The sequence below is a fragment of the Leucoraja erinacea genome, chromosome 11 (assembly GCF_028641065.1).
Source record: "Leucoraja erinacea ecotype New England chromosome 11, Leri_hhj_1, whole genome shotgun sequence".
Lineage (NCBI taxonomy): Eukaryota > Metazoa > Chordata > Chondrichthyes > Rajiformes > Rajidae > Leucoraja > Leucoraja erinaceus.
In genome coordinates, this window is record NC_073387.1 from 60,032,576 (window position 1) to 60,060,504 (window position 27,929).

Here is a 27,929-nt window from a genome sequence, read left to right on the forward strand (position 1 = left end):
CTGGAACCATCAACAATTCTTCAAATACAGAAAGGAATTTGTCAAGTAGTAATATCTAACATATTTAAATAGGAACTCTCTTATTACAGTTTGTTATTTTTATTGTTAAAAAGACTGATATCCCACATCAAATGTAACCATAACCTTTAGGCTTTTCACAAATGGCAAGAGTGCACGCACGATAAAATTAGTCTGAAAAACTGAATATTCATCAGAAGCAGCTAATTCAGCTATTTAAAGAAACACCCAGTCCTTCACTTGCTTCTGATGGAACAAGAAAGATTTTACTCGGGTAACAAACAGCTCAAGGTACTTTGGTTAATGGGAATGATATCAGAAAAACAATTTAAATTATAAATGCATTTTGAAATGTGAGTACTGCCTGGGTCATGGTGAAAACATAATCCTGATCACATGACTTACTCTCAGCACTAGATTCTTATATTTTTGAGACAAGTACACTTTCAGTTCTCTGCCATGGAACATCAGAGGGATTTTCTTGAACTTCTCAATCATGGTCATCGCTATATGATGTGTTTCCATTTCTAGGAAAACCTGTAATTAATCGATACAAGGATAATCAGAAATCATAATTAAGGCTCAATTCAATTACTGGGTCCCACGATACATAATAAATCCATAGGTAGAAATGTAACAAACTTTCAAAGAAAACAAAAGCATAAGGAATAGGAATAGTGTAGTAGATATTAGACATTCAACTTCTAGTGCCTGCCGCATCACTGCACAAGATGGTAACTAATACTTCTACCAACAGGATTTTTCTGCTACATCCCTATATTATTTAATACCTTTAATATTCAGAAATCTAATGATTTCTTGTGAACATAAGCAATGCCGGAACAGAGAATTTCAAAAACTCATCAAGTGAAGACATTTTTACTCCTTTCAGTCTTAAGTAACTATTTTGAGACAGCCCTCCATGGCCTAGATAAGGGGTCGGCAACCTGGTTCTGCATAGGAGCCAGGACGCACGTCTGTGAGCAGTTGGCAGGCCACATCTATCCCGTCCCCATCCTGCCCCTGATCGAAGGCATTAAATCACATGTTCACGTAGATCCCGCCCCTTTGAAGATGCCACCCCGGAGCACTAGCCCCTAGTTACGGGCGCTCACCAACATTGCCTTGGCCCTTTCGTGAAGGCTCACACTCACTCGTCCCTGCCTATTGACAACCCCGATCCCGACAGTGAAAACCCAAACACAGAAGGTGGCTTTGCACAGGATGCGTTACAGCCAGAGCTTGGCGCTGCTCGGCGGCTCCACCATTGCGGCTGCCAGCGCAGGCCTCCTCGCTTCACCGTGCCTGGGCGCCGCAGTCTCAGGCCCGGGAGGTACCGGAGATGATGGAAGTCTGTGGGCCGGATAATTAGGGGGAAAAAAACGCCTACGGGCCGGATGATTTCGGGTTATGGACCGCATTTGGCCCAGGGGCCGTAGGTTGCCGACCCCTGGCCTAGATGGTTAGTCACGCCAACATCCTCCCTGAATCTGACTGTCAGCATTTTAAGAAATTATTGCATGTCAATGAGATCAGATCTTATTCTTTTAATTTCGGTAGAATAGAGATAATCCACTCAATTCCCCTTCTATGACCTATCTGCCATCTCAGGAACCAATCTGGTGATTCTTTGTGCATTCCTTCCATAGCAGGTGTGCCATGTTTTTGGGATAAGGACATCACAATTGTACACAATGCTCCAGATGTGGATTCACCAAGATCCTATGTGATCGAAGGAAGCTGTTTTTGGAGGGCAACGCCTTTTTGCCGTGTACTACGCGGAGCGTCACGGACGTCCATCGGTTGCCAGCTGAAGGCAACTCTACCCCTGGCTGCGCGGCTCCAAAATGATTGTGTGTAGGAATCCATATATAACAGCGCTGCGACGCTGCCGACTCCCGACATCCGCGGAGGTGCCGCGCTGGATTTGGAGCGCCTCCTCGGACACAACTGGCGCCAGTTCACAGCGCTTTGTGTTTAGTGATAGACTCACCCCCTCTGACTAACTGATTTACAGATCTCTTAAAATTTGGGTCAAGTTTGGATTCTTTTCTTTGAAATGCCTTCTCTGCTTCAAGGAAACCTGCCCCAGTTTATCCAATCTTTTCTGTTGGCAACAACTTCCAAAATCCCCTTCACCCTGGGCATCGACCCCTCCCTCTGCAACTGGATACTGGACTTTCTAACCAACAGACCCCAGTCTGTGAGGTTAGACAAGCACACCTCTTCAACCCTCACCCTGAACACCGGCGTTCCTCAGGGCTGTGTGCTGAGCCCCCTCCTCTACTCCCTCTTCACCTATGACTGCACACCTGTACATGGTACTAACACCATCATCAAGTATGCAGATGATACAACGGTGATTGGCCTCATCAGCAACAACGATGAGCTGGCCTACAGGGAGGAGGTCCAGCACTTAGCAGCATGGTGCGCTGACAACAACCTGGCCCTTAACTCCAAGAAGACCAAGGAGCTCATTGTAGACTTCAGGAAGTCCAGAGGCGGCACGCACACCCCCATCCACATTAACGGGACGGAGGTGGAACGTGTTTCTAGCTTCAGGTTCCTGGGAGTCAACATCTCCGATGACCTCTCTTGGACCCACAATACCTCTACTCTGATCAAGAAGGCTCATCAGCGTCTCTTCTTCCTGAGGAGACTGAAGAAGGTCCATCTGTCTCCTCAGATCCTGGTGAACTTCTACCGCTGCACCATCGAGAGCATCCTTACCAACTGCATCACAGTATGGTATGGCAACTGCTCTGTCTCCGACCGGAAGGCATTGCAGAGGGTGATGAAAATTGCCCAACGCATCACCGGTTCCACGCTCCCCTCCATTGAGTCTGTCCAAAGCAAGCGCTGTCTGCGGAGGGCGCTCAGCATCGCCAAGGACTGCTCTCACCCCAACCATGGACTGTTTACCCTCCTACCATCCGGGAGGCGCTACAGGTCTCTCCGTTGCCGAACCAGCAGGTCGAGGAACAGCTTCTTTCTGGCGGCTGTCACTCTACTAAACAACGTACCTCGGTGACTGCCAATCACCACCCCCCCCCCCCCCCCCCCCCACCCCCCCGGACACTTATTATTATTTTTTTTTATTCAAATCGTTTGCTATGTCGCTCTTCAAGGGAGATGCTAAATGCATTTCGTTGTCCCTGTACTGTACACTGACAATGACAATTAAAATTGAATCTGAATCTGAATCTGAACCCACTCCAATGCAATCACAGTCTTCCGGTAACACAACCACCACAATTGCAAGCAGTCCTCAACAGTTAAATACACCCTGAAAATAACAGCCTTGTCAGCTGAAAGCATAAAATAGCAACTAAATGCTGAATCAAACCAAATGCCTTTGCACATTAAAGAATTACTATCCAAATGATTCAAACCATATAATTATTAACAAAGTGTAGGACCAAAACTAAGAAACTCACAATATAGCACAAACATTTTGGAGGCCACCAGTAAGAGAAAATTTTTTCTGCATGTTGCCGAATTTACGCCACAGCATTGAAGAATATTTTCTCAGTCACTGCAATGCCAGTAAGTGAAATTCGCTGCTATCTCTATTACAAAAAGTCTCATCTTGACCACTTCCTGTTGTTCTGTATATTGATTTTAGAAAAAACGATGCCACCTACGGCTGTGATTTTTGGCCATCCTACTCAGAGTCCCCCTCTGCTGCGCAGGACAAGAGGATTTTTCCCATCAATGAAAAATAAAAGAGTTATAAGTGTTTCAAAAATGTTGAGATTCTCTCTCCTGAAAGCCACACCCCTTCCGGGGGACTATAAAACCCGGATGTGTGGAGGTGCCTCAGTTCTCTGCAAGATGGGGGAGCGAGAGGTCGCAATTCTCAATCTCTCTGTGAATAACACTGAACACATGTCTACTAAACTGTGAGTGGTTTTACTGACCTGTCAGTGCCCTTAATGTGGTTTGAAAATGTAGTTTGAAAGTGCTAAAGCTGTGTGCCTTTGGTTTGAAAGTGCTAAAGCTGCCTGTGTAATTAAAGCTGCCTTGCCTAATTAAAGCTGCCTTGCCTAGTTGCCTAATTAAAGCTGCCTTGCCTAATTAAAGCTGCCTTGCCTTCTATATATAATTAAAAGTTTAATCTTGGCCACTTCCTGTTTGCGCTTTATATTGATTTTAGAAAAATCGCTACCACGTACGGCTGTGATTTTTGGGCATCTTACTCAGAGTCCCCCTCCGCTCATCAGGTGCCGAGGATTTTTCCCATTGATGAAAAATAAAATAGTTATTAGTGTTTAAAAAATGTTGAGATTCTCTTTCCTGTCAATCACGCCATGAAGGCCACGCCCATTTCTGGTGGGAGGGGGGGACAATAAAACCCGGAAGTGTGGGCGTGGCTCAGTCTCTGCAAGATGGGGGAGGGAGAGGTCACGACTCGCTGTGTTTAGTGGCCTTACACCCTGCTTGAAATGATATGAAACTGCACTCGAATTTGGTGGCCTTGCACCCTGTTTGAAGTGATATGAAACTACACTTGAATTTGGTGGCCTTGCACCCTGCTTGAACTGGAATTTCAAGGAATAGCCGTGAGTGAGTGAGCTGCTAGCACAACCGGCTTGAGTGACTGAGCCGCCAGCCCAAGAATACATTCGGCCCACAATGTCTATACTAGCCCTCTGGAAATCAGTCCCTTCAGTGCACAACACCCATACTAGCGTTCCAGAAAGCCCCCCCCCCCCACTGGCCGCCAATATTGGAATTGGTGGAGAGGGGGAATATTGCGTTGGGGGACCAACCCTCCCGTGTGATGCTGGGACCCAACGGGTTCCACTAAGTCTAGTTTATTTATATGTTAATATTTCAAACTGAACCTATCCTGAGAAAACTCAATAGGCTGTACCATGGATGTAACTGTACTTGTTGAAGTATTTCACATTACTGCTATTATTTCAAATAGATCAGTACCTGATTTTTAACTCTCATCAGTAGGTAGTTAGTCACTTTGCCAAAGGGTGTACCAAGGCGCACAATATCTGAATCAGAGTAACCAACAGAGGGCAGGTTACTGATGTGGACCACTCGGCAGCGGTCTTCACTTTCTTTGCCCTACAAGTAAATGGGTGAAAATGCATAAGTGGAACAATCCCAAATACATTAAATAAGGGCAAATCAGGTACAAATTATCACAACAGTATGTCATCTTTATTATATGAACATAACAAAGTGGTTGATTAGGTTTGGAACGAGTCATAGCAGTTCAAATTGAAGTCTAAAAGTAATTTGTACCTTGTACTCCTCATCCGAGGGGGATCTCATGCTGGATGGAAATATTTTATTATTCTATCATCATTTCTGGGTCTAAATCCTTACACCACTTGGATGTAAATGTGGATAGGTTAGTTAGCAAGTTTGCAGATCGCATCAAAATTGGTGGAGTTACAGACAACGAGGAAGGTTGTCAAAATATTGGGATAAACAATAGTGGGATAAACCAGCTGCAGAAACAGACATAAATATGGCAGGTGGAGTTATATCTGAGCAAGTGCGAGGTGTTGCACTTTTGGAGGTCGAATGTACGCAAAAAATGGCAAGACCCGTAACAGCATTAATAAACAGAGAGATCCAAGCCCATAGCTCCCTGAAAGTGGAAACACCAGTCGAGGTGAAGAAAGCACACGGTATGCTTGCTTTCATCGGTCAGGGCAATGAGCAGAAAAGCTGGGTGTTCCCAAAGGGGTCTCCTGCACATTAGCAAAACCAAGATTAGACTCGGCGACTGCTTCACCCAAAACTTGCGCCCGGTCGCCAAGGTCTCTACTGGATCTCCCAGTTACTTATCATTCTAACTGCCTTCCTTCCCATTGTGACCTGTCTGTCCTGAGCCTCCTCCACTGCCAAACAAGAGGAACAGCATCTCATAACAATCTCACGGCTGTTCCTTTTGTTTGCCTGTGGCCTCACTTTGGCAGTTGGGTAGCAGACAATGCTCCAATATTTGGTAACCTCTAAAAACCCCTTCCCCTTTCTCCCCTATGCCCCACCTGGACTCACACCCATTTCATCTCTTCCCCCAACATTCCCTTCTCTGGCTTCATAACTTGCAACTCGTCAATCCTTTTGTCTCACACCTTTTTTTTTTATCATCTCTGCCTTTGTCCAATCGTCTGCCTATCAACCCCCCCCCCCTCCCGCCTGTGTTCACTCATTACCTGCCACGCCTTTTGTTGCTGCTTCACTGTGTCAGCTTTCTCCCCGCCCACAATCAGTCTGAAGAAGAGTCCCATCCCGATATGCCACCTATCCCCATTCTCCAGCCGTGCCTTTTTTTTTTTTAGGAAGTCATGGTGCAATATTATACTACTTTGGCTGGGCCACATTTGAAGTAGTGTGTGTAGTTCTGGTTGTCCCATTAGATTATAGAACATAGAATATAGTTCAGCACAGAAACAGGTTTATTACAGGAAGGATGTGGAAGCTTTGAAGAGGTTAACCAGAATGATGCCTGGATTGGAAGGAGAGGTTGGACAAACATGGATTGTTTCCTCTGGAGTGTCAGATGCTGTGGGTAGGGCTGATGGAATCAGCTGCCAGACTGAGTGCCCAGTCAGGGAAATTGTATAAATGTGAATAAAACTGATTCAATCATTCTCTCCTAGTACTATGTACAGATACCTTTATGGTCAACTTTTTATATTTTTGAGACAGTTCTGCTCTAATAAAATTGCCATCCACAAAAGTAGGTTTCATCTGGTAAAACTTCACCATGGCTTGAGCTGCTTCAGGGTAGGCCAACTCCACAAATCCCTGTAATTAAAAACAAAAACACTGATTTCAAACTGACGCATGATCTGATGTAATTAATTAACTGAAAGATGCAGCGTGGAAACAGGCCCTTCAGCTCACCGAGTCCACGCCAACCATTAATTACCCACTCACCCAAGATCTATGTTATCCCACATTCGCATCCACTCCCTACACACGAGGGCCAATTAACCTACAAAACCTCCATGTCTTGCGGGGTGAAACTGGAGCACCCAGAGGAAATCCATGTAGCTACAGGGGGAACATGCAAACTTCACAAAGACAGCACCCGAGGACAGGATCAAGATTCAAGAGTTTATTGTCATGTGTCCCAGATAGTACAATTAAATTCTTGCTTTGCTTCAGCACAACAGAATATAGTAGGCATAAATAAATACAGAACAGATCAGTGTGACCATATACCATTGAATATATATACACATACACATAAATAAGCAGACAGAGTGCAGTGGGCTATTAATGTTCAGAGTTGAGTTTGATAGCCTGATGGCTGTGGGGAAGACGGCTATTCCTGAACCTGGATGTTGCAGATTTCAGGCTCCTGTACCTTCTACCCGAAGTCAGCGGGAAGATGAGCGAGTGGCCAGGATGGTGTAGATCCTTGATGATGCTAGCAGCCTTTTTGAGGCAGCAACTGTGATCCCCTCGATGGTAGGGAGGTCAGAGCCGGTGATGGACAGGGCAGTGATCACAACTTTCTGCAGTCTTTTCCGCTCCTAGGTGCTCAAGTAGCCGAACCAAGCCACGATGCAACAGCATGCTCTCTACTGTGCACCTGTAGAGGTTCGAGAGAGTCCTCCTTGACGTACCGACTCTCCGTAATCTTCTCAGGAAGTAGAGGCGCTGATGTGCTTTCTTTATAATTGCATCAGTATTCTCGGACCAGGAGAGATCTTCAGAGATGTGCACGCCCAGGGATTTGAAGCTCTTGACCATCTGCACCATCGACCCGTTGATATAAACGGGACAGTGGGTCCCCATCCTACCCCTTCCAAAGTCCACAATCAGTTCCTTGGTTTTGCTGGTGCTGAGAGCCAGGTTATTGTGCTGGCACCATTTGGTCAAACGGTCAATCTCACTTCTATACTCTGACTCATCTCCATCAGTGATATGTCCCACAACAGTGGTGTCGTCAGCGAACTTGATGATGGAGTTCGCACTATGACAAATTTCTTGAGGGAGTGTTCATTTGCAAATCTGTTTTTGACGCTAACGTAATATACATGAGCGTGTAATATCTATTACCTATTCATACGTGCTTACCTCACCCTTTGACTTTATAAGCAAAAAGTTAGTAACTTTTCCAAATGGTTCAGCCAGTTTGATTAAGTCACGATTCATACATCTACCTCGCTGCAACTCACTAATGTGAACCACTCGCCCAGGATCTTCATTTACATTCTGAAGAGAAAAACAAGCATCAGCTGTAAAGTTCATACATTATGACTGAGTGCAAAGTAATGCTAATTTACGTATGTTTCAATCAATAAACATACTTGGGCAAACAATGTCCATATTTGCAGTGGCACATTGAGGCCGGATTCAGAATCCTACATTAAAAAGCATAGCTCGGGTTCAAGCAGCAACAATTATTCATCGTCATCAGGCAAATCAACCATGCATTAGTGAAGTCACATTATGCTTCCTAATGCTATGCAATGTTTAGATCACTCTTTCTCAGGACCCATGTGCTGCTTCAAACAAAGCACTTTTTTTTTTTTAAATTGAGAGATACAGTGCAGAAACAGGCCCTTTCGCCCACCAAGTCCGCACCGACCAGCGATCCCCGCACATTAACACTACCATACACACACTAGGGACAATATTGCATTTTTACCAAGCCAATCTGTACATCTTTGGTGTGGGAGGAAACCGAAGATCTCGGAGAAAACCCACACAGGTCAAGGAGAGAATGTACAAACTCCTTACAGACAGCACTGTAGTCAGCATCTAACCCGGGTCACTGGTGCTATAAGGCAGTAGTTCTACTGCTACGCCACCATGCCACATCAATACATGGAACAATGCAACCCCTTGACTTCTTTTAACCTTATAGTAAATATGCAAATTAAAGTAGTAATGCAGAAGGTATTATAAGAACTTCAAATGGGACTGACAATTGTGAAGTTATTTTCTTAAATTTGAAATTTCTCAATTTAATACTGATTAGTCAAAATGTACCAGATTCGAACACAATTTGAATTGATTCAGTGCAGGCTCGGTGCAGGCTACAAATATCGGCATTGAAAGATACAAATATCGGCATTGAAAGACTCTTTTTTTATCTTCCTGTTTTGGAGATAATCCTTGCCACTTGAACAATGAAATAAATTTGTTTTGCTTATTTTCCTGGACCGCTTAACAGTACATTTACAAATAAAATTCCTCGTATGTTGCAAAACATACTAAATGACGATTATGATTATGAATTCCATCCATACATGGAACAGTGCAACCCACCCCCCCCCTGGCTTCTTGCTGCTTCACACAACATTTAATTGTTAAAAAGCATTAAACTGAGCATCTAATTTTGAAAAAAGAATGGAGATTTTACCTATAGATATCACAACAATCAGATACATTGGTACCAGTTCAATATCATGGAACGGGATCAAGGCAATGGCAAGACAACTCTTATCTGCCTCGACATAACCCATATCATTTTGTTCTCTGCATATCCGTGTACTTACCTTAAAGTGCCACTATCATATCTGCCTCAAAATGTGTTCCAGGTACCCACCATCCTACCCTCTATGTAAATATATCGGCAATATATCTGCAGATATTTCATTCATACCCACTGGCTTGAATTCAATACAATTCCGCTATAGATACGGAAAGACTACAATTTTGCTAATATATCATATGATTAGTTAAGCCCTCCATAAAATTTGAACTTTAAAACATGGTTCACAAGAGTGCAAAACACTAACCATTCTGAGTGGCTTCTTTATCCTCTGAATATTGTTCCCTTGCTTGTTATCCATGGGACCTTTCCTATTTGATGCTGAAACAAAAAGATCAAACAATATTTATTGTTCTTTTAATTGCTACTCAATTATTTCCCCGCTTACATTTTTATACTTCTGAAATAATGTACCATAATGTAGAATGCTTGGCTGAAAATTAAGCAAATAATGTCAACTGTCACAACTGAAATGCCTGCATTGCTTGGCATTGCCTGCTTAAGCATAAACAGATCAAGGGACTAAAGTACATTTTAACTGCTGTTAAGTGTAAGACAATAAAATATCATAATCCATCAATGTGTGAGTAATCAGATATTAAGCTCTGCCTTCATTTAAATAGTATGTCTTCCATTGCATTTTGTAAAAGGTTACTTAAGGAACTAGAACCAGCACAGAATCAGGCCGTTCAGCCCACAATATCAATGCTCAACACGATGCCAGGACCAACTATAGTTGAAACATAGTATAAACCCACTTACTCCCATAGCTATCTAGATGTCACTTCTTCCCACCTGCTTCCTTTACACTCCATCGCCTACTCCCAATTTGTCTGTCAAAACCGCATCTGTTCCCAAGATGCGGAGTTCCATACCAGGACATCCGAGAAGTCCTCATTCTTTAGGGAGTGGGGATTCCCTTCTTTCATCATAGATAAGGCACTCACTAGGGTCTCCTCAATAACCCGCAGCTCCGCTCGTTTCCCCCTCCACCCAGTCCCCTTAGACCACACCTTTCACCCCATCAGCCTACAACACAATCCTCCTGCATTTTCGCCACCTCCAACGTGATTCCATCTTCCCATCTCCATCCCTTTCTGCAGAGATTATTCCCTCTGCAATTCCCTGGTTAACTCGCCCCTTCCCACCCAAACCACCCCATCCCCAGGTACTTTCCCATGTAACCTCGGGAGATGCAGCACTTGTCTTTTTACCTCCTCCCTCGACCCAATTCAAGGACCCCCCACGGTCTTTTCAGGTGAGGTGGAGGTTCACTTGTACCTCCTCATCTACTGTATCCGCTGTTCCAGGTGTGTACACCTATATATTGGCAAGACTAAGCGCAGGCTCGGCAATTGTTTTGCTGAAAATCTCCACCCAGTCCACCTAAACCTACCTGATCTCCCAGTAGCTCAACACTTTAACTCCCTCTCCCATTCCCACGGACCTTTCTGTCCTGGCTCCATTGTCAGAGTGAGGCCCAGCACAAATTGGAGGAACACCTCATATTTTGCTTTGGCAGCTTACACCACAGCAGTATGAATATTGACTTCTCCAACTTCAAGTAATGCTTGCCTTCCCTCTCTCCATCCTTCCCCCCCTTCCCAGTTCGCCGACTAGTTTGACTTTCCTCATTTACATTTTATTTCTGTTTGCTTTGTTGTTACCTTCTCCTAGCTAACAATGATCTATGCTACATTTTCCTTGATACCATCCCCTAGGTCAGAGGTTCTTAACCTGGGGGTCGTGACCCCCATGGGGGTCGTTTGGGGTTTTTCCGGGGGTCATGAAGGGGTTGTAAATAACATCAATTTGTTGAACCCATTTTTAAGAACCTAACAAAGGTACATCCCACACACGGTATTTTGTTCACGTATGCGCATACGTATACACAGGGCCTATGAGAGGGGGTTGCAGGGCCCAGAGTCCAAAAGGGGGCCTAGGAGCTGAAGGCGGGGAGCCGGGAATTTCCTGAAATCTCAGAAAATGTTTGCATAGATTTTGCGAAGACCGGCATTCACATTTTGTGTGAGCCTACAGAGTTTTATATATCGTAATCCGTAGAAATTGTGATCCATAATAAAGCGGGGAATTTTTAACTGGCGGGTGTGTGGTCGGGGTAACCTGATTAAAAGAGGGGGAAGGGGATGGAGCCCACTACTGATGGGTCTTCCCTGTAGGGGGGGGGGGAGGGGGGAGAGGGGGAGGGGGGGGGGGGGGGGGGGGGGGGGGGGGGGGGGGGTGGGTGGGGGTGGGGGGGGGTGTGGGTGTGGGTGTGGGGGTGGGTGTGTAGGGGTGTGTATGTACGTGGGCGTGTGTGTGTGTGCTCGTGTGTGTGTGTGTTAGTGGGAGTTTTTGAATTTTGTAAACGCAGTTAAAACTATTAGATCTGTTGAACTTGTTAACAGAGTATAGACTTGGTGACCTGTTTCCAAATATTTGTGTTAGCTTAAGAATACTATTAACAATTCCAGCAACAGTAGCTTCTGCAGAGAGGTCATTTAGCTGTTTAAGAATTATTTAAGGTCTACAATGTCTCAGGAACGTCTTGTGGATTTGGCCAGGCTAAGTATTCAAAGTCAAAGTCAATTTTATTCGTCACATACACCCGAAGGTGCAGTGAAATTAATTTGCCAGCAGAAATACACTTATAAAGAACACACAATACACAATAAAATTTAACACAAACATCCACCACAGCATTCTTCTCTGTGGTGGAAGGCAACACGGTTCAGCCGGTCCTCCTCCATTGTTCACCCGTAGTCGGGACCATGAACGATCCGCAGTCACTGCTACGGTCGGCCCGATGTACAGGCCCTCTCGTCGGTATGATCCAAACTCCGACGTCGGGACGGACAAACACACTCTGCGACTTGGAGGTCCGACTCGGCACTTTCCTACCGGTGACCGCGGCTTCAGGATGTTATAGGCCGCAGGCCGGCGGTCGGAGCTCTTCTCCGGCGAGGGATCCCAGACTCCGGATGGTACGTCCACGTCATGCCCGCGGCTAGAAGCTCCGCAGACCACAGCCCCACGATGTCAACGTATTGAATCAATAGTATTGAATCAAACATTGCCAGAACAATAAATTTTCATGCTGTGATTTGATATTATTCACTAAAAAAGGCCTAAGACTAAGTACCTTTTACTAATAATTATGTCTTCTGATGATCTGATCTGCATTGAAATATAAAAGGATGTTTCAATGTGAATTCTTTCTCCTTATCTGTATAGTAGCATAAATAAAGGTCTACAATTATAGGGGATCTTATAGAAACTTACAAAATCTAAGGGGTTGGACAGGCTAGATGCAGGAAGATTGTTCCCGATGTTAGGGAAAGTCCAGGACAAGGGGTCACATAGGAAAGGGGGATGAGAAGAACTTTTTTTCACACAGAGATGAAAATCTCTGGACTCTCTCTTCAGAGGGTAGTTGAGGCCAGTTCATTGGCTATATTTAAGAGGGAGTTAGATGTGGCCCTTGTGGCTAAGGGGATCAGGGGGTATGGAGAGAAGGCAGGTACGGGATACTGAGTTGGATGATCAGCATGATCATATTGAAGAGGCTCGAAGGGCCGAAACTAATTTCTAGTTTCTATTAAAGCTTCAAAAAAAAGTTAGGAAAAATGCTGGAGAAACTCAGCGGGTGAGACAGCATCGATGGAGTGAAGGAAAACAAATGTGCTTTCTGACCCTTTTATTTATATTTATTTATATTTATCATAGAGGTAGTATAGGAGCATAAGGCCTCAAATGCAGAAAATCAGCAGAGCATGGCATAAAACCGTAATGAATAAAAGCAGGATGACTAATGGAGAAGGGAAGGGGGCCCCAAAGAAACTGTACCCACTGATAAAATTCATATGAGGCCCTGCGTATACACACACAAACTGTGTGTGTTGTGAACCATGTCTTTACAAGCATTGTTCAAAAATCCGTGGTCAAGCTGCAATGTGTTATCTGTGCCAAGGGTTTGAGCCACGAGAGCATGAAGCCCAGCAAACTGAGGATCCATTTGGAGTCTTGTCACAGCAACCCGGCGGGGCAGGGCGTGGACTATTTCAAACGAAAAGAAGCCGCACTCAAGGGTTCCCACATCGACAGGTCACTGCGATCATCAAAATGAAGCAGCGTTGGAAGCCTCATTGATTGCTTATCGAATCGTACAGACTAAGAATCCTAACAACATCGGTGAAGAGTTTATCAAGCCATGCCTTCTCGAAGCAGCAAAATTGGAGCTGGGGGAACAGCAGTCAAACAAGTTCAGGCTACTACCAGTCGGGGAGAAGATGTGTTCAGAATGCTGGAAGCCTTCCTCATCAAACATGAGCTTGGCTGGGAACGCCTTGTCGGGGTGTGTTCAGATGGGGCACCTTCCATGGTCGGATGCAGATCCAGCTTCCAAGCGTTCGGGAAGGATGTTGCTCCCCATGACTCCTTCACCCACTGCATGATACATCACCATGCTTTAGTGATGAAGACTCTCCCTCCTGGTCTTCGATAAGTGCTTTCAGATGGGGTGAAGATTGTGAACCACATCCAAGGGAGCGCAACAAACTCAAGATTCTTCAAAGCGATGTGTGAAGAAATGGGCGCCAATTTCACTGTTCTGTTATTCCACACAGAGGTGTGCTGGCTTTCACATTGTAAAGTTCTCAATCGTGCAATTCAACTTCGAGAGGAAATAGCGCTGTTCTTGGAGAGAGGGTGTACTGAGAAGGAGAATCAGCTTCATGAAAAGATGCAGGATGAACTGTTCATGATGACGGTTGCTTACTTGGCTGACTTCTTCGCGAGGTGAATTCCTTGAACCTGTCACTTCAAGGAAACCTCCCAATGCTACACACGGCTCGTGACAAAGTGTTCGCGTTCAGGAGGCACCTTTACCAGAGAAGAGACTAGGACAGTGACACGACTCTCTTCCCTGAGATGACGACTTTCCTGGATGCTACGCCAGATGCTGTTTGCCACTTCAACGAAGAGATCTCAACCCACCTTCTGGCAATTAGCTAAGCCATCGAACGTTACTTCCCCGGACTGGACGATCGCTCTCGTGGATCATTTGACCCATTTCTGTTGAAGACGGTGCCATCAGCGATACTGACGTGACTGCGAAGGTTGAATTTTACCGAATTTGTGAAGATGTGCAGCTCAAGAGTGACTTCATGGAACAAGAGCTCGCCACGTTTTGGCTGAAAGTGAAGGACTGTCCTGTTCTTTCGAAGAGGGCCCTGACCCTATTGGTCCAATCCCCCTCAACCCATCGCTGTGAGGCTGGATTCTCAACCATGGTAACTCTGGAAACAATAAGCTTGTGATCAACGCTGACATGAGGTGCTGCCTGTCAAGCATTCATCCTCGTTTTGATTGCCTGATGGCTGTGAAACAATTTCAGCCATCCCTTTGACTGAGCATTGGCAGACATGTTTTAATAAATCGGGCTGTTTTTTTTTCAATTTTTGTTTCGGGGGTCATGGTACTGACCCAAGAATGTCTGATGGGGTCGTGGGGTCGAAAAGGTTAAGAACCACTGCCCTAGGTCTTGTTCCACGCCATATGGGCCTGTCCCACTTAGGCAATTTTTTGGGCGACTCCAGGTGACAGTGGGGACAATTTTTGCGGTCGTAGGTTGACGCAAGTGTTGTCGTAGGTTGTCGCCAGGTGTCGTAGGTGAATTCCGTTAAAATTATACCCTGGCAGTCACCTAAAGAGTCGCCTAAGTGGAACAGGCCCATTACACTTCCTTATTACAGTATCTCCCTCTCCCCTGACAGTCTGAAGTAGGGTCTCGACCTGAAATGTCACCCATTCCTTCTACCCAGAGATGCTGCCTGAACTGCTGACTTACCCTTGCATTTTGTCTATCTTTGGTTTAAGCCAGCATCTGCAGTTCCTTCCTACAACATGCAAGACTGAAAACCATATTTTAACATCTGGTTAAATTACCGCCATGCGATTCCATTCCTCCGAGTCCTCGGTTTGATGTGAGAAAAGAGCCAGATGGCGGGGGCCCCAGAATACCAGGGGCCAGATTTGTTGACTGTAGAACAAGTGGATCGCCCCTAGAAGCAACACGAAGGATTTTACACAGAGCTCACAAGCAATCAGGAACAAAGGTCAACTGAAATGGCATTCCCACATTCATTCTAATGTTAAAATAGCTATAATGATAACAAAGCCCATATATTGTTTTTATATCATAACATTTCAGCTTTTTAAAATGAATGCACAAAAAATATGAAATGAGGCTAATGGTAGTGCTTCATTCAGAAAGAGTGGTTATCACTGATGTCATTGAACGACTATCCTTGCTTTGCAAACCTTTCTTTTAAATGGAAAAGGAAAATGGAAATGGAAAATATTATCTGAATGGTGGCCGATTAGGAAAAGGGGAGATGCAATGAGACCTGGGTGTCATGGTACACCTGTCATTGAAAGTAGGCCTGCAGGTGCAGCAGGCAGTGAAGAAAGCAAATGGTATGTTAGCATTCATAGCAAAAGGATTTGAGTATAGGAGCAGTGAGGTTCTACTGCAGTTGTACAGGGTCTTGGTGAGACCACACCTAGAGTATTGTGTCCTAATCTGAGGAAAGACATTCTTGCCATAGATGGAGTACAGAGAAGGTTCACCAGACTGATTCCTGGGATGTCTGGACTTTCATATGAAGAAAGACTGGATAGACTCGACTTGTACTCGCTAGAATTTAGACGATTGAGGGGGGGATCTTATAGAAACTTACAAAATTCTTAAGGGGTTGGACAGGCTAGATGCAGGAAGATTGTTCCCGATGTTGGGGAAGTCCAGAACAAGGGGTCACAGTTTAAGGATAAGGGGGAAATCTTTTAGGACCGAGATGAGAAAAACATTTTTCACACAGAGAGTGGTGAATCTCTGGAATTCTCTGCCACAGAAGGTAGTTGAGGCCAGTTCATTGGCTATATTTAAGAGGGAGTTAGATGTGGCCCATGTGGCTAAAGGGATCAGGGGGTATGGAGAGAAGGTAGGTACAGGATACTGAGTTGGATGATCAGCCATGATCATATTGAATGGCGGTGCAGGCTCGAAGGGCCGAATGGCCAAGTCCTGCACCTATTTTTTATGTTTCTATGCTTCAGACTGGTTAGGGATAAGGGAAATGAGAGAGATATAGACGGTGATGTGGAGAGACAAAAAACAATGAATAAAAGGTATGCAAAAAAGTAACGATGATAAAGGCCATTGTTAGCTGTTTGTAGGGTGAAAACGAGAATCTTGTTTCTCATGATCTGAGAGTCCTTTGGGTGTCTTTTGGCAAACACTGGGCTGTCATGTGCCTTTTACAATACAAATTTATTATTTATTATCATTTGAGCCCCAGTGAGACTCAAACGAAATGTTGTTTCCACAGCCATACAAACAAAGACACTGTCTTACAGACATACACATAATTAAATTCACACAAACATCCATCACAGTGAAGCCATTACTGAGGAGTGGCTTCCGTCTGGCCACTCTACCATAAAGGCCTGATTGATGGAGTGCTGCAGAGATATGGTTGTCCTTCTGGTGGATTCCAATCGTTGTGAAAACATCAAGGAAATTCAATGGAAACAGGATGAACCTAAGCTCAATTTTGAGAGTTAGAGCAAAGGGTCTGAATACTTATATAAATGTGACAGTTCAGTTATTTTTAATTACCTTGCAAAAATTTCTAAAACCTGTTTTTGCTTCTTCATTCTGGGGTATTGGTGATAAAAAAAAATTCAGGCCTTTATGGTCGTGACCAGACGGAAACCACCCCTCAGTAAAATGCACATGACACTCCGCTTGGAGTTTGCCAAAACACACTTAAAGGACTCTGAGATCACGTGTAGATTGATGATAAAAAAAAGAATTTAGTCCATTTTAAAATAGGGCTGTAACGTAACAAAATGTGGAAAAGGTGAAGGGGTCTGAATATTTTCTGAGTGCACTGTATGCCGAAGAGAAAACTGAAGGGGATTAGCCCCCAAAACAAGCATAAGCTAAAGATGGCTGCAATGCAGGCCTGGCAGAGCATCACCAGAGAAGACACCCAGCAACTGGTGATGTCCATGAATCGCAGACTTCAAACAATCATTGCATGCAAAGGATATGCAACAAAATACTAAACATGACTACTTTCATTTACATGACATTGCTGTGTCCCAAACATTATGGTGCCCTGAAATGGGGGACTATGTTTAAACACTGCTGCAATTTCTACATGGTGAAACCAAAATGTATAAAAATGGTCTTTAATCAAAATCTGATAATGTGCACTTTAACCACGTGATTTTGTTTTCTATTACAAATCTCAAATTGTGGAGTACAAGAGGCAAATAAATAAATGATGGGTCTTTGTCCCTAACATTATGGAGGCCACTGTAACTGAGCTAAACACACACTATGTAATGCTTTTTAATATAAATAGTTTACGCTTACATTTGAGATGGGAAGACATCTGGGTTCCATTCTGGGTATCTAGAAATGAGGACATCATTATTCACAGAGCAATAACCTCAATTATTACTGCAAATTAAATGCATTTTACCAAATACACACATCACTTGTGGAATTTTAAAGAAACGCTGCAAATCACCATGGGATAACACTGTGAACAATTGTATACATTGCTTACTATTAACTTTCTACCAGACAATTTAACATCCTTACATTATAACAATAATATGAGGTTTACTGTTTTTATTTACTAACTACTGAGTCAACATTAATGTGATTGATAAATAGATAAGTGAGTAAAGAAAGACACAAAGTGCTGGAGTAAATCAGTGGGTCAGACAGCATCTGGAGAGCATGATAGGTGGCTTTTTAGGTCAGGATCTCTTCAGACTGAATGTCAGAGAAAGCTGGAAGAGAAATGGGAGAGGGTCAGTTTGGTAAATGATGGGTGGGTGGGGGGTTGATTGGCAGATGATTGGACAGCCACAGATGAAAAGACAAAAAGTGAGAGATATGGATAGAAGAGCCACTAAATATGAAGCCAGAGGGAGGAATCTTGGTAGGATATAGGGAAAGGGGAGAAATGGGTGCACAGGGAAAAGAAGAGGAAAAAAGGTGGGAGAAATGAAGGGGATATAGGATGTATGTGTACCATATAAGCGAAATAGGAAGTACTGTTCCTCCAGTTTGTCACTCGGGCAATAGCGGAGACCCAGGACAGAAAGTTCAATATGGGAATGAGCTAAAACGACTAGCAACAGGTTGAGCGCTCGCATGGTCTACACTTAGTCTCAGATATAAAGAAAGTCTACATTGTACTTTGTGTCTTTTTTTGTGAACCAACATATCTAGTAGTTATATTGTACAGCACATTTAATAATTATAAATCTCCATACATTTCCACAAGGAGGTCACAAAGGCGTCTGTGAGTTGAACTATTGTTGTGCTGGTTCCAATCCTATAAGGAGAAAAGATAATATTAACAAGCATACTATTAAAAGAACTGAACATTTTATGTAAAGTGCTAGTTTATTACCATGTTGATTAAAATGCTACTGGAAATTAAAAGTGAAATATCTACAATGTTTTCCTCACCATTCAACAATTTATTTCAGGATATTTTTCACATATCACTTGTGTTAGAGCATTTAACATTAGAATATATGATGGTTTAATTGGTCACTCTTGTGCATTACAATATAACACAAAAAGGCACAATAATATGTATATATTCCTACATAGCAATGATCAGACCATGAGGTAGAGTACACGACATAACATGAACAAAACATACTTGACATAGATATTGAATAAATTAGTATCAGTAAACATCTGAACATATTTGTTTCTCCACTTATTAGTTGCCAGATGTAGCGCAGGTCCTCCTTTCTCCCATCTTTCACCGTCCCCGTCCCCCCCCCTCCCACCTCTCGAATCTGAAGTCTGAAGAAGGGTCATGACCTCATCCATGTTCTCCAGACATGCTGCCTGTCCTGTTGAGTCACTCCAGCACTTTGTCATTTTTATATATTCTTTGTCACCACCATTTTCAGAGAAAAGGGTGCAGACCTCCATTCCTCTTTAATGTACAAAATTCAATTCTGAATTTCCCTCTAATAAAGGGAAATATTTCTTCACCAAAATAATCCGCATCTTTCTACAATGAAATCTCACTTTGTTATTCTGGGCCTCAACATTCTCTCCTCATAACCAAAGCTGCCTCACAGGCAACCTCTTGATAACTCTCTGTATTTTGTATTCAGCAAACTCAACGGGCCAAATGACCTTCATCCACACTGTATCTCAATGAATGGTACTACTTAATGTTAATTTTTGGCAGCCTAATGTCTTATAGCGGTGAGTCAGAGTGTTTTATTGTCATATGTCCTGAAATGGAACAATGAAATTCTTACTTGCAGCCGTACAACAGATATAGAAACACAGTACTTGTAAACACCAGAACAAACAACAAATAGGTTCAGTGTGTATGTCTCTGCAGTTCGGATCTTAGTTGGAGATTGTAATGTTTTATAGCTTAATGGTTGTTGGGAAGAAGCTGCACCTGAGCCTGGACATTACAGTTTTCAGGCTCCTGTCTTCTTCTCAATGACAGGAGTGAGGAAAGGTGGCTCGGGTGGTGTGGGTCTACGAGGATCACCACTTTTTGCAATCATCTTTGTTCCTGGGCATTCGAGTTGCTGAACCAGGCAATGATACAATCAGTCAATATGCTCTCTAATGGCACCTGTAGATCCTCAAAAGAGTATTCACAAACATACCGAATCTCCTGCCTTCTCGGAAGGGAGAGACATCGATGGGCTTTCTTTATGATTACATCAAAGTGCTGGTTCCACGACAGATATTCAGAGATGTGTTCGCCCAGGAATATGAGTTTTTTTTACTCTCCCCACCACCGTCGATGAAGACAGGTTTGTGGGTTTTACTGAGTTGAGAGCAAGATTATCGTTCTGGCACCATTTGGTCAGTCGATTGATCTTCCATTTGGACTCCGAATCAAGAGCATCTATAATACGTCCAACAACAGTGGTGTCGTTGGCAAATTTGAAGATGGAGTTGGAACTCTCCATAGAAGAGTAGACCACAAGGCCATCATTCCACAATGTCTGTGCCAAACATGATGCCAAAACATCGGTACGAGTCAGCATGGATTTACGAAGGGGAAATCATGCTTGACTAATCTTCTGGATTTTTTTGAGGATGCAACTAGGAAAATGGACAAGGGAGAGCCAGTGGATGTAGTGGACCTGGACTTTCAGAAAGCATTTGATAAGGTCCCACATAGGAGATTAGTGGGCAAAATTAGGGCACATGGTATTGGGGGTAGCGTGGTGATATGGATAGAAAATTGGTTGGCAGACAGGAAACAAAGTAGGGATTAACGGGTCCCTTTCAGAATGGCAGACAGTGACCAGTGGGGTACCGCAAGGCTCAGTGTTGGGACCGCCGCTATTTGCAATATACATTAATGATTTAGATGAAGGGATTCAAAGTAACATTAGCAAATTTGCAGATGACATAAAGCTGTGTGGCAGTGTGAACTGTGAGGAGGATGCTATGACAATGCAGGGTGACTTGGACAGGTTGGGTGAGTGGGCAGATGCAGTTTATTGTGGATAAATGTGAGGTTATCCACTTTGGTAGCAAAAACAGGAAGGAAGATTATTATCCAAATGGTGTCAAGTTGGGAAAAGGAGAAGTACAAAGGGATCTGGGGGTCCTTGTTCATCAGTCAATGAGTAAGCATGCAGGTACAGCAGGCAGTGAAGAAAGCAAATGGCATGCTGGCCTTCATAACAAGAGGAGTTGAGTATAGGAGCAAAGAGGTCCTTCTGCTGTTGTACAGGACCCTAGTGAGACCACACCTGGAGTATTGTGTGCAGTTTTGGTCTCCAAATTTGAGGAAGGGCATTCTTGCTATTGAGGGATTACAGGGTAGGTTTACATGTTCCCGATGTTGGGAGAGCCCAGAACCAGGGGCCCAGTTTAAGAATAAGGGGTAAGCCATTAGGACGGAGATGATGAAAGACTGTTTCACACAGAGAGTTGTGAGTCTGTGGAATTCTCAGCCTCAGTCTGTAGAGTCTTTGGAGGCCGGTTCTCTGGATACTTTCAAGAGAGAGCTAGATAAGGTTCTTAAAGATAGCGGAGTCAGAGGATATGGGGAGAAGGCAGGAACAGTGTACTGATTGTGGATGATCGGCCATGATCACATTGAATGGCGGTGCTGGCTTGAAGGGCCGAATGGCCTAATCCTGCACCTATTGTCTAAAACCATCTCTTATTTACCTGCACATTATCCATATCACTCCATTCCATGCACATCCATATGCCTATCCAAAATGTTCTTATATGCCATCACCTTATCTGCATCAACCACCAACCACAGTCCAGGCACTCACAATCCTGTGTAAACAAAGTTGCTGGCAAATCTCCTTTAAAACTTGCCCCTCACACCTTAAGGCTATGTCATCTAAATACATAGAAAATAGGTGCAGGAGGAGGCCATTCAGCCCTTTGAGCCAGCACCGCCATTCATTGTGATCACGGCTGATCGTCCCCAATCAATAACCCGTGCCTGCCTGCCTCCCTGCCTTCTAGTATTTGATTTTTCCATTCTGACTGTCGTTACACACTTCTAGCAGGTCTCCCTGCAGTATTATTGAACCGGAGTTGCAATGAAACAATCCTAGTCTGTCCAACCCTCTCCCTGTGGTTAAATACCTCCTAATACAGACAGCATTCTGGCAAGCAACAGAACTGCACACAATTCACTAGCTTCACAGCAATGTTCACACCTGTTTCTATCCAACAGTTTGCTATCAGGGAACCTCCTCGCCTGAAATCTTCTGTTGCCTGCTGCGATTTGTCCACCCCCCTCTTTGCATTCAATACTTTTACCTCGCTCTCCCTAATACAATCAGTCTGAAGAAGAGTCCTGACCTGAAACCTAATCTATTCTTTTTCTCCAGTGCCTCTGAATTATTCCAACATTGTGTATCTATCTTTGGTATAAATTAACATATGCAGTTCCTTTTTATTACTACAAAAAACATCCTCTTTCCATCTGCAGCCTTTGTGAGTGATTTCTTTAAAACAAAGCTACAGATACTGGAAATCTGAAATAAAAACAGAAAATGATGGAAGTAGTCAATGACGACAGCACCTGAGGAAAGAGAAACAATTAACCTTTAGTTTGAAAACCTTTGATCAGATTTGCAAATACAGATTTCAATGCCCAGGAAGCCAAAGCTGATCCACCATCCAACAGGAGCCCAGCTGAGAGAAATTGTGTTCACAACTATAAAGCAGTTTGAGGCAGCATTACCAGAGGAAGGGAAAGACAGGGTTGGGGTAATAATTATATTATGGTGATGATGTGAACTGGCAAAGCAAGAGATTCTTAATTAGCAGCAGATCCAACTCAACTCTTAAAACTACACACACTGGATGGAGCAGGTTACACAAGACCTGATATTCGCTTATAAGATTGATTAATGGCCACATAATGAATGCACCCCAAGGTAGTAGAGATCGCAGCATGATTGAATTAGTCCTCTTCAGTGAACACAGATTAAATACTTCAGCATTGTAACATGTTATTTACCTCTATACTTAAGTTACTCTTCTGGGCTCTAATAGACAATGATTTCTTCCTTTTGTTCCTTCTCGTGTTTATTAAATAGGTTAAAGCTTTTCTTAATTTTATTTGCCAATATTTCTTCACAAACTTTTGTCTCCCTGGCTTTCTTTTTAATCTTCCTCAGGTTGTGCTTGTGCTTTGCAAAAATCCCTCTGCAATTGGATCCTCGACTTCCTCATTCACAGACCACAGTCAGTTCATATTGGTGGAAATGTATCAGCCACAATAACAATCAGCACGGGAGCACCTCAAGGCTGCGTGCTTAGCCCTCTGCTGTACTCTATACTCATGACTGCGTAGCCGGTCATAGTGCGAACTCCATCATCAAGTTCGCTGACGATACCACTGTTGTGGGACGTATCACTGACGGGGACGAGTCAGAGTATAGAAGTGAGATCGACCGACTGACCAATAACCTGGCCCTCAACAGCAGCAAAACCAAAGAACTCATTGTGGACTTTGGAAGGGGTAGAATGGGGACCCACAGTCCTGTTTATATTATGGTGGAAAGGGTCAAGAGCTCCAAATTTCTGGGCGTGCACATCTCTGAAGATCTCTCTTGGTCCGAGAACACTGATGCAATCATAAAGAAAGCACATCAGCTCCTCTACTTCCTGAGAAGATTACGGATAGTCGTTTTGTCAAGGAGGACTTTCTCTAACTTCTACAGGTGCACAGTGGAGAGCATGCTGACTGGTTGCATCGTGGCTTAGTTCGGAAACTTGAGCGCCCTGGAGCGGAAAAGACTACAAAAAGTGGTAAACATTGCCCAGTCCATCATCGGCTCTGACTTCCCGTCCATCGAAGAGATCTATCAGTCGCTGCCTCAAAATGGCCGGCAGCATCATCAAGGACCTACACCATCCGGGCCATACACTCATCTCCCCACTACCTTCAGGTAGAAGGTACAGGAGCCTGAAGACTGCAACAACCCAGGTTCAGGAACAGCCTCTTCCCCACAGCCATTAGGCTATTAAACTCGGCTCAGACAAAACTCTGAACTTTAGTAGCCAATAACCTGTTTATTTGCACTTTATCAGTTTAATTATTCATGTGTGTATATATTTATGCAATGGTATATGGACACACTGATCTGTTCACTATTCGTGCCTACTATGTTCTGGTGTGCTAAAGCAAAGCAAGAATTTCATAGTCCTATCAGAGACACATGACAATAAAACTCTCTTGAACTCTTGGTTCAACCATACCTTTCCAACTATGGCCAAGATTCTTTAACACAATGATCGAATGAGCGTGTTCCAGAAGCCGGTACCATGGTTAAATTGGGCAGTTGGGAAGGAATGGCTCTTGCAGTCTTAGGGTCAAGAACCTGAAACACTAACTGTTTCTCTTTTCGCAGATGCTGCCAAACCCACCTGGTCTGCACTTCTTTCAATTTTTATTTCAGATTTCCAGCAACTACTGGTGTAATTAGAAGAATAAATTTGTTTGCAGTTTGCCTCCTCGACCAGATGGGAACAGTTTCTGTACCTTAAATTGTCTACTTAAATCGTTTTGTTTTTTAAACCCCACCTTAAAGTATAGGTCTTTTGAAGTTAACAGTATAATTTGGTTTAAGGTAACTTGAAAACACTGTCACCAGTCCATTTTAAAAGAATATTTTACAATTAGCTTCAGGAGTTGTCCCCAACAACTCTCACCAACTTCTAAAGAGGCGCCATGGAAAGCATTTTATCGGGATGCATGGTTTGGGAAAAGCTCCAACCAAGACCACAAGAAATTAGACGTAATTGTGGACGCAGCCCAGACCATCACACAAACTAACCTCTCTTCCATTGACTCCATTTATAATACATGCTGCCTTGGCAAGGCTAGCAGCATAATCAAGGACCAGTCTCACCCCGGCCACTCTCTTCTCCCATCAGACATGAGGTACAGGAGTGTGAAAACGCACATCGCCAGGTTCAGGGACAGGTTATTCCCAGCCGTCATCAGGCAACCAAACCATTCTATCAATAACTGGAGAGTGGTCCTGAGCTGCTATTGGGGACCCTTGGACTTTCTTAAATTAGACTTTACTGGACTTTATCTTGCACTAAACATGATTTCTTTTATCATGAATCTGTACTCTGAGGATGGTTCGATTGTAATCATGTATTATCTTGCTGCTGACAGGTTAACACGCAACAAAAAATTTTCACTGTACCTCGGCGCACGTGACAACAAACAAAATATTATATTTTTAAAATAAATTATCAATGTATAAAAGTTATATTTAACCAGTAGTTGTCAAATTATATTTATCGAAATTATAAAGTCAAAGTTCCACTCAAATTTCCTTCGCAATTAAGGCGACTTCCCCATCAGTAGAATATAGCATTTTCAGGGTTTTTCCCAAGTTACCTTGCTACAAAATATAACTAACTAAGTTTCAACAACTAAGTTACAGAGATAGGTTGAATAAGTTGGGTCTTTATTCTCTGGAGCGCAGAAGGTTAAGGGGGGACTTGATAGAGGTCTTTAAAATGATGAGAGGGATAGACAGAGTTGAAGGTACACAAAATTGCTGGAGAAACTCAGCAAGCAGCAGCATCTATGGAGCGAAGGAAATAGGCGACGTTTCGGGCCGAAATCCTTCTTCAGACAGAGACAGAGTTGATGTGGACAAGCTTTTCCCTTTGAGAATAGGGAAGATTCAAACAAGAGGACATGACTTCCGAATTAAGGGACAGAAGTTTAGGGGTAACATGAGGGGGAACTTCTTTACTCAGAGAGTGGTAGCGGTGTGGAATGAGCTTCCAGTGGAAGTGGTGTCGGCAGGTTCATTGGTGTAATTTAAAAATAAATTGGATAGGCATATGGATGAGAAGGGAATGGAGGGTTATGGTATGTGTGCAGGCAGGTGGGACTAAGGGAAAAAAGTTGTTCGGCACGGACTTGTAGGGCCGAGATGGCCTGTTTCCGTGCTGTAATTGTTATATGGTTATATGTTATATGGTTAACCCAATCATATTAATTCCACCAAAACCTATAATAACAATTAAGGAGAACACTGTTGCTGTACCTTTCTTGTAAATTTTTTGTGTTGAGTAAATTCTAAAGCAGAGCTATTAAAGAGTTTATGTACTTTAAGATGCAAAATATAAACACATTAAGTACAACATCAAGCCTGGGTTCAAGGCCCATTGAAAGATTTAGCAGATCAGATAGCTGCCGATTAATGCACTATAGACTGCAGCTGATTTCAAATTCAAAACCAAGACCCGTCATTGATATAACCACTTTACTGAAGAACAGACATGTAACATTCTTCTTTCTAAGCTTGAAACATGACAATGAGTTTGGAGGTGTCAAAGTGTCAATCCTGTAAAGAATATACTGAGAACCAAAATTGTTTTACCTGTTGTTATAACTCCATATTCTTTACTTGTCACCAGAGATATAATGAAAAGGATTTGCAGGAATAAGATATATATGCATGTGGAAAGACAGGCTGATTAGAGATAGTCAGTATGGCTTTGTACGTGGGAGATTGTGTCTCACAAATCTTATTTTTCAAAGAAGTAACCAAAATAGTTGAGGTGGGCAAATCAATACCCGTTGTCTACATGGACTTCAGCAAGCCATTTGATAAGGTTCCACATGATAGGGACCCAGGAAGAGCTAGCTGACTGGATAGAGAATTGGCTTATGGAAGGGAGCAAAGGGTAACAGTCGTAGAAGAGAGAAGAAGAAAAATACATAAAAGCACTGGAGGACCTCAGCGGGTCAAGTAGCATCTGTGGAGACCATGGATAGGGGACATTATGGGACAGGACCCTTCTTCAGACCGATTATGGTGGGAGGGGGAAGAAAACTATAAGAGAGATGGGACAGGACAAAGCCTAGCAAGTGATAGATAGATAGATAAGATGTGGAAGGGGTTTTGGAGGCCTGTGACAAGTGGTGTGCCTCAGTGATTGGAGTTGGGCCCATTATGGTTTGTACACTATATCAACGATTTGGATGGGAATGTACAATAATTGATCACCTGCATCTCCTCCAACCTGATCTATTGCATCCGCTGCTCTAGGTGTCAACTGCTCTACATCGGTGAGACCAAGCGCAGGCTTGGCGATCGCTTCGCCCAACGCTTCCGCACAGTTCGCATTAACCAACCTGATCTCCCGGTGGCTCAGCACTTCAACCCCCCCTCCCATTCTGTCCTGGGCCCCCTCCATGGCCACAGTGAGTCCCACCACAATTGGAGGAGTAGCACCTCATATTTTGCTTGGGTAGTTTACACCCCAGTGGTATGAACATTGACCTCCAATTTCAGATAGTCCTTGCTTTCTCCCTCCTTCTCCTTCCCCTCCCCAGCTCTCCCACAGCCCAATGTCTCTGCCTCTTCCTTTCTTCTTCCAGCCCCCCCCCACCCCCACATCAGTCTGAAGAGTCTTGACCCAAAACGTCACCTATTCCTTCGTTCCATAGATGCTGCCTCACCCGCTGAGTTTCTCCAGCATTTTTGTCTACCTACAATTATTGATTAATAAGTTTACAGATGACACTAAATGGATGGTATCATAGTGAAGATGGTTATCAAAAACTATAGCAGGATCTTGATATGTTGAGCAAGTTGGCTGAGTACTAGTTAATTGGGTTTAATGCAGATAAGTGCATGGGGTTGCATTTTACAAAGTCTAAAACACTGCAGAATGTTCACAGTGAATGGCTGGGCCTTGGGGAGTGTTGTGCAGCAAAGGGATCTAGGGGTGCAAGTATATAGTTCCCTGAACATGGTGTCAAAAAGGCTTTCAGTACATTGTCCTTCATCGATCAGGGTATTAATTTACAGTTGTACA

The 27,929-nt window shown here is 43.6% G+C and overlaps 1 protein-coding gene across 1 annotated transcript in view; it reads right to left on the reverse strand.

Annotated features, from left to right (window-relative positions):
• The window catches only part of LOC129701868 (matrin-3-like), a 58,200-nt gene that overhangs the window by 18,871 nt on the left and 11,400 nt on the right, over positions 1–27,929 (reverse strand). Inside the window, exons 3-10 of the mRNA XM_055643356.1 lie at positions 18,860–18,921; positions 17,946–17,984; positions 15,449–15,564; positions 9,750–9,823; positions 8,080–8,217; positions 6,667–6,798; positions 4,960–5,100; positions 424–555 (exon numbers count right to left, since the gene is read on the reverse strand). Coding sequence (XP_055499331.1) covers positions 424–555; positions 4,960–5,100; positions 6,667–6,798; positions 8,080–8,217; positions 9,750–9,823; positions 15,449–15,564; positions 17,946–17,984; positions 18,860–18,921 — 834 coding nt within the window. The remainder of the gene's footprint in view (positions 1–423; positions 556–4,959; positions 5,101–6,666; positions 6,799–8,079; positions 8,218–9,749; positions 9,824–15,448; positions 15,565–17,945; positions 17,985–18,859; positions 18,922–27,929) is intronic.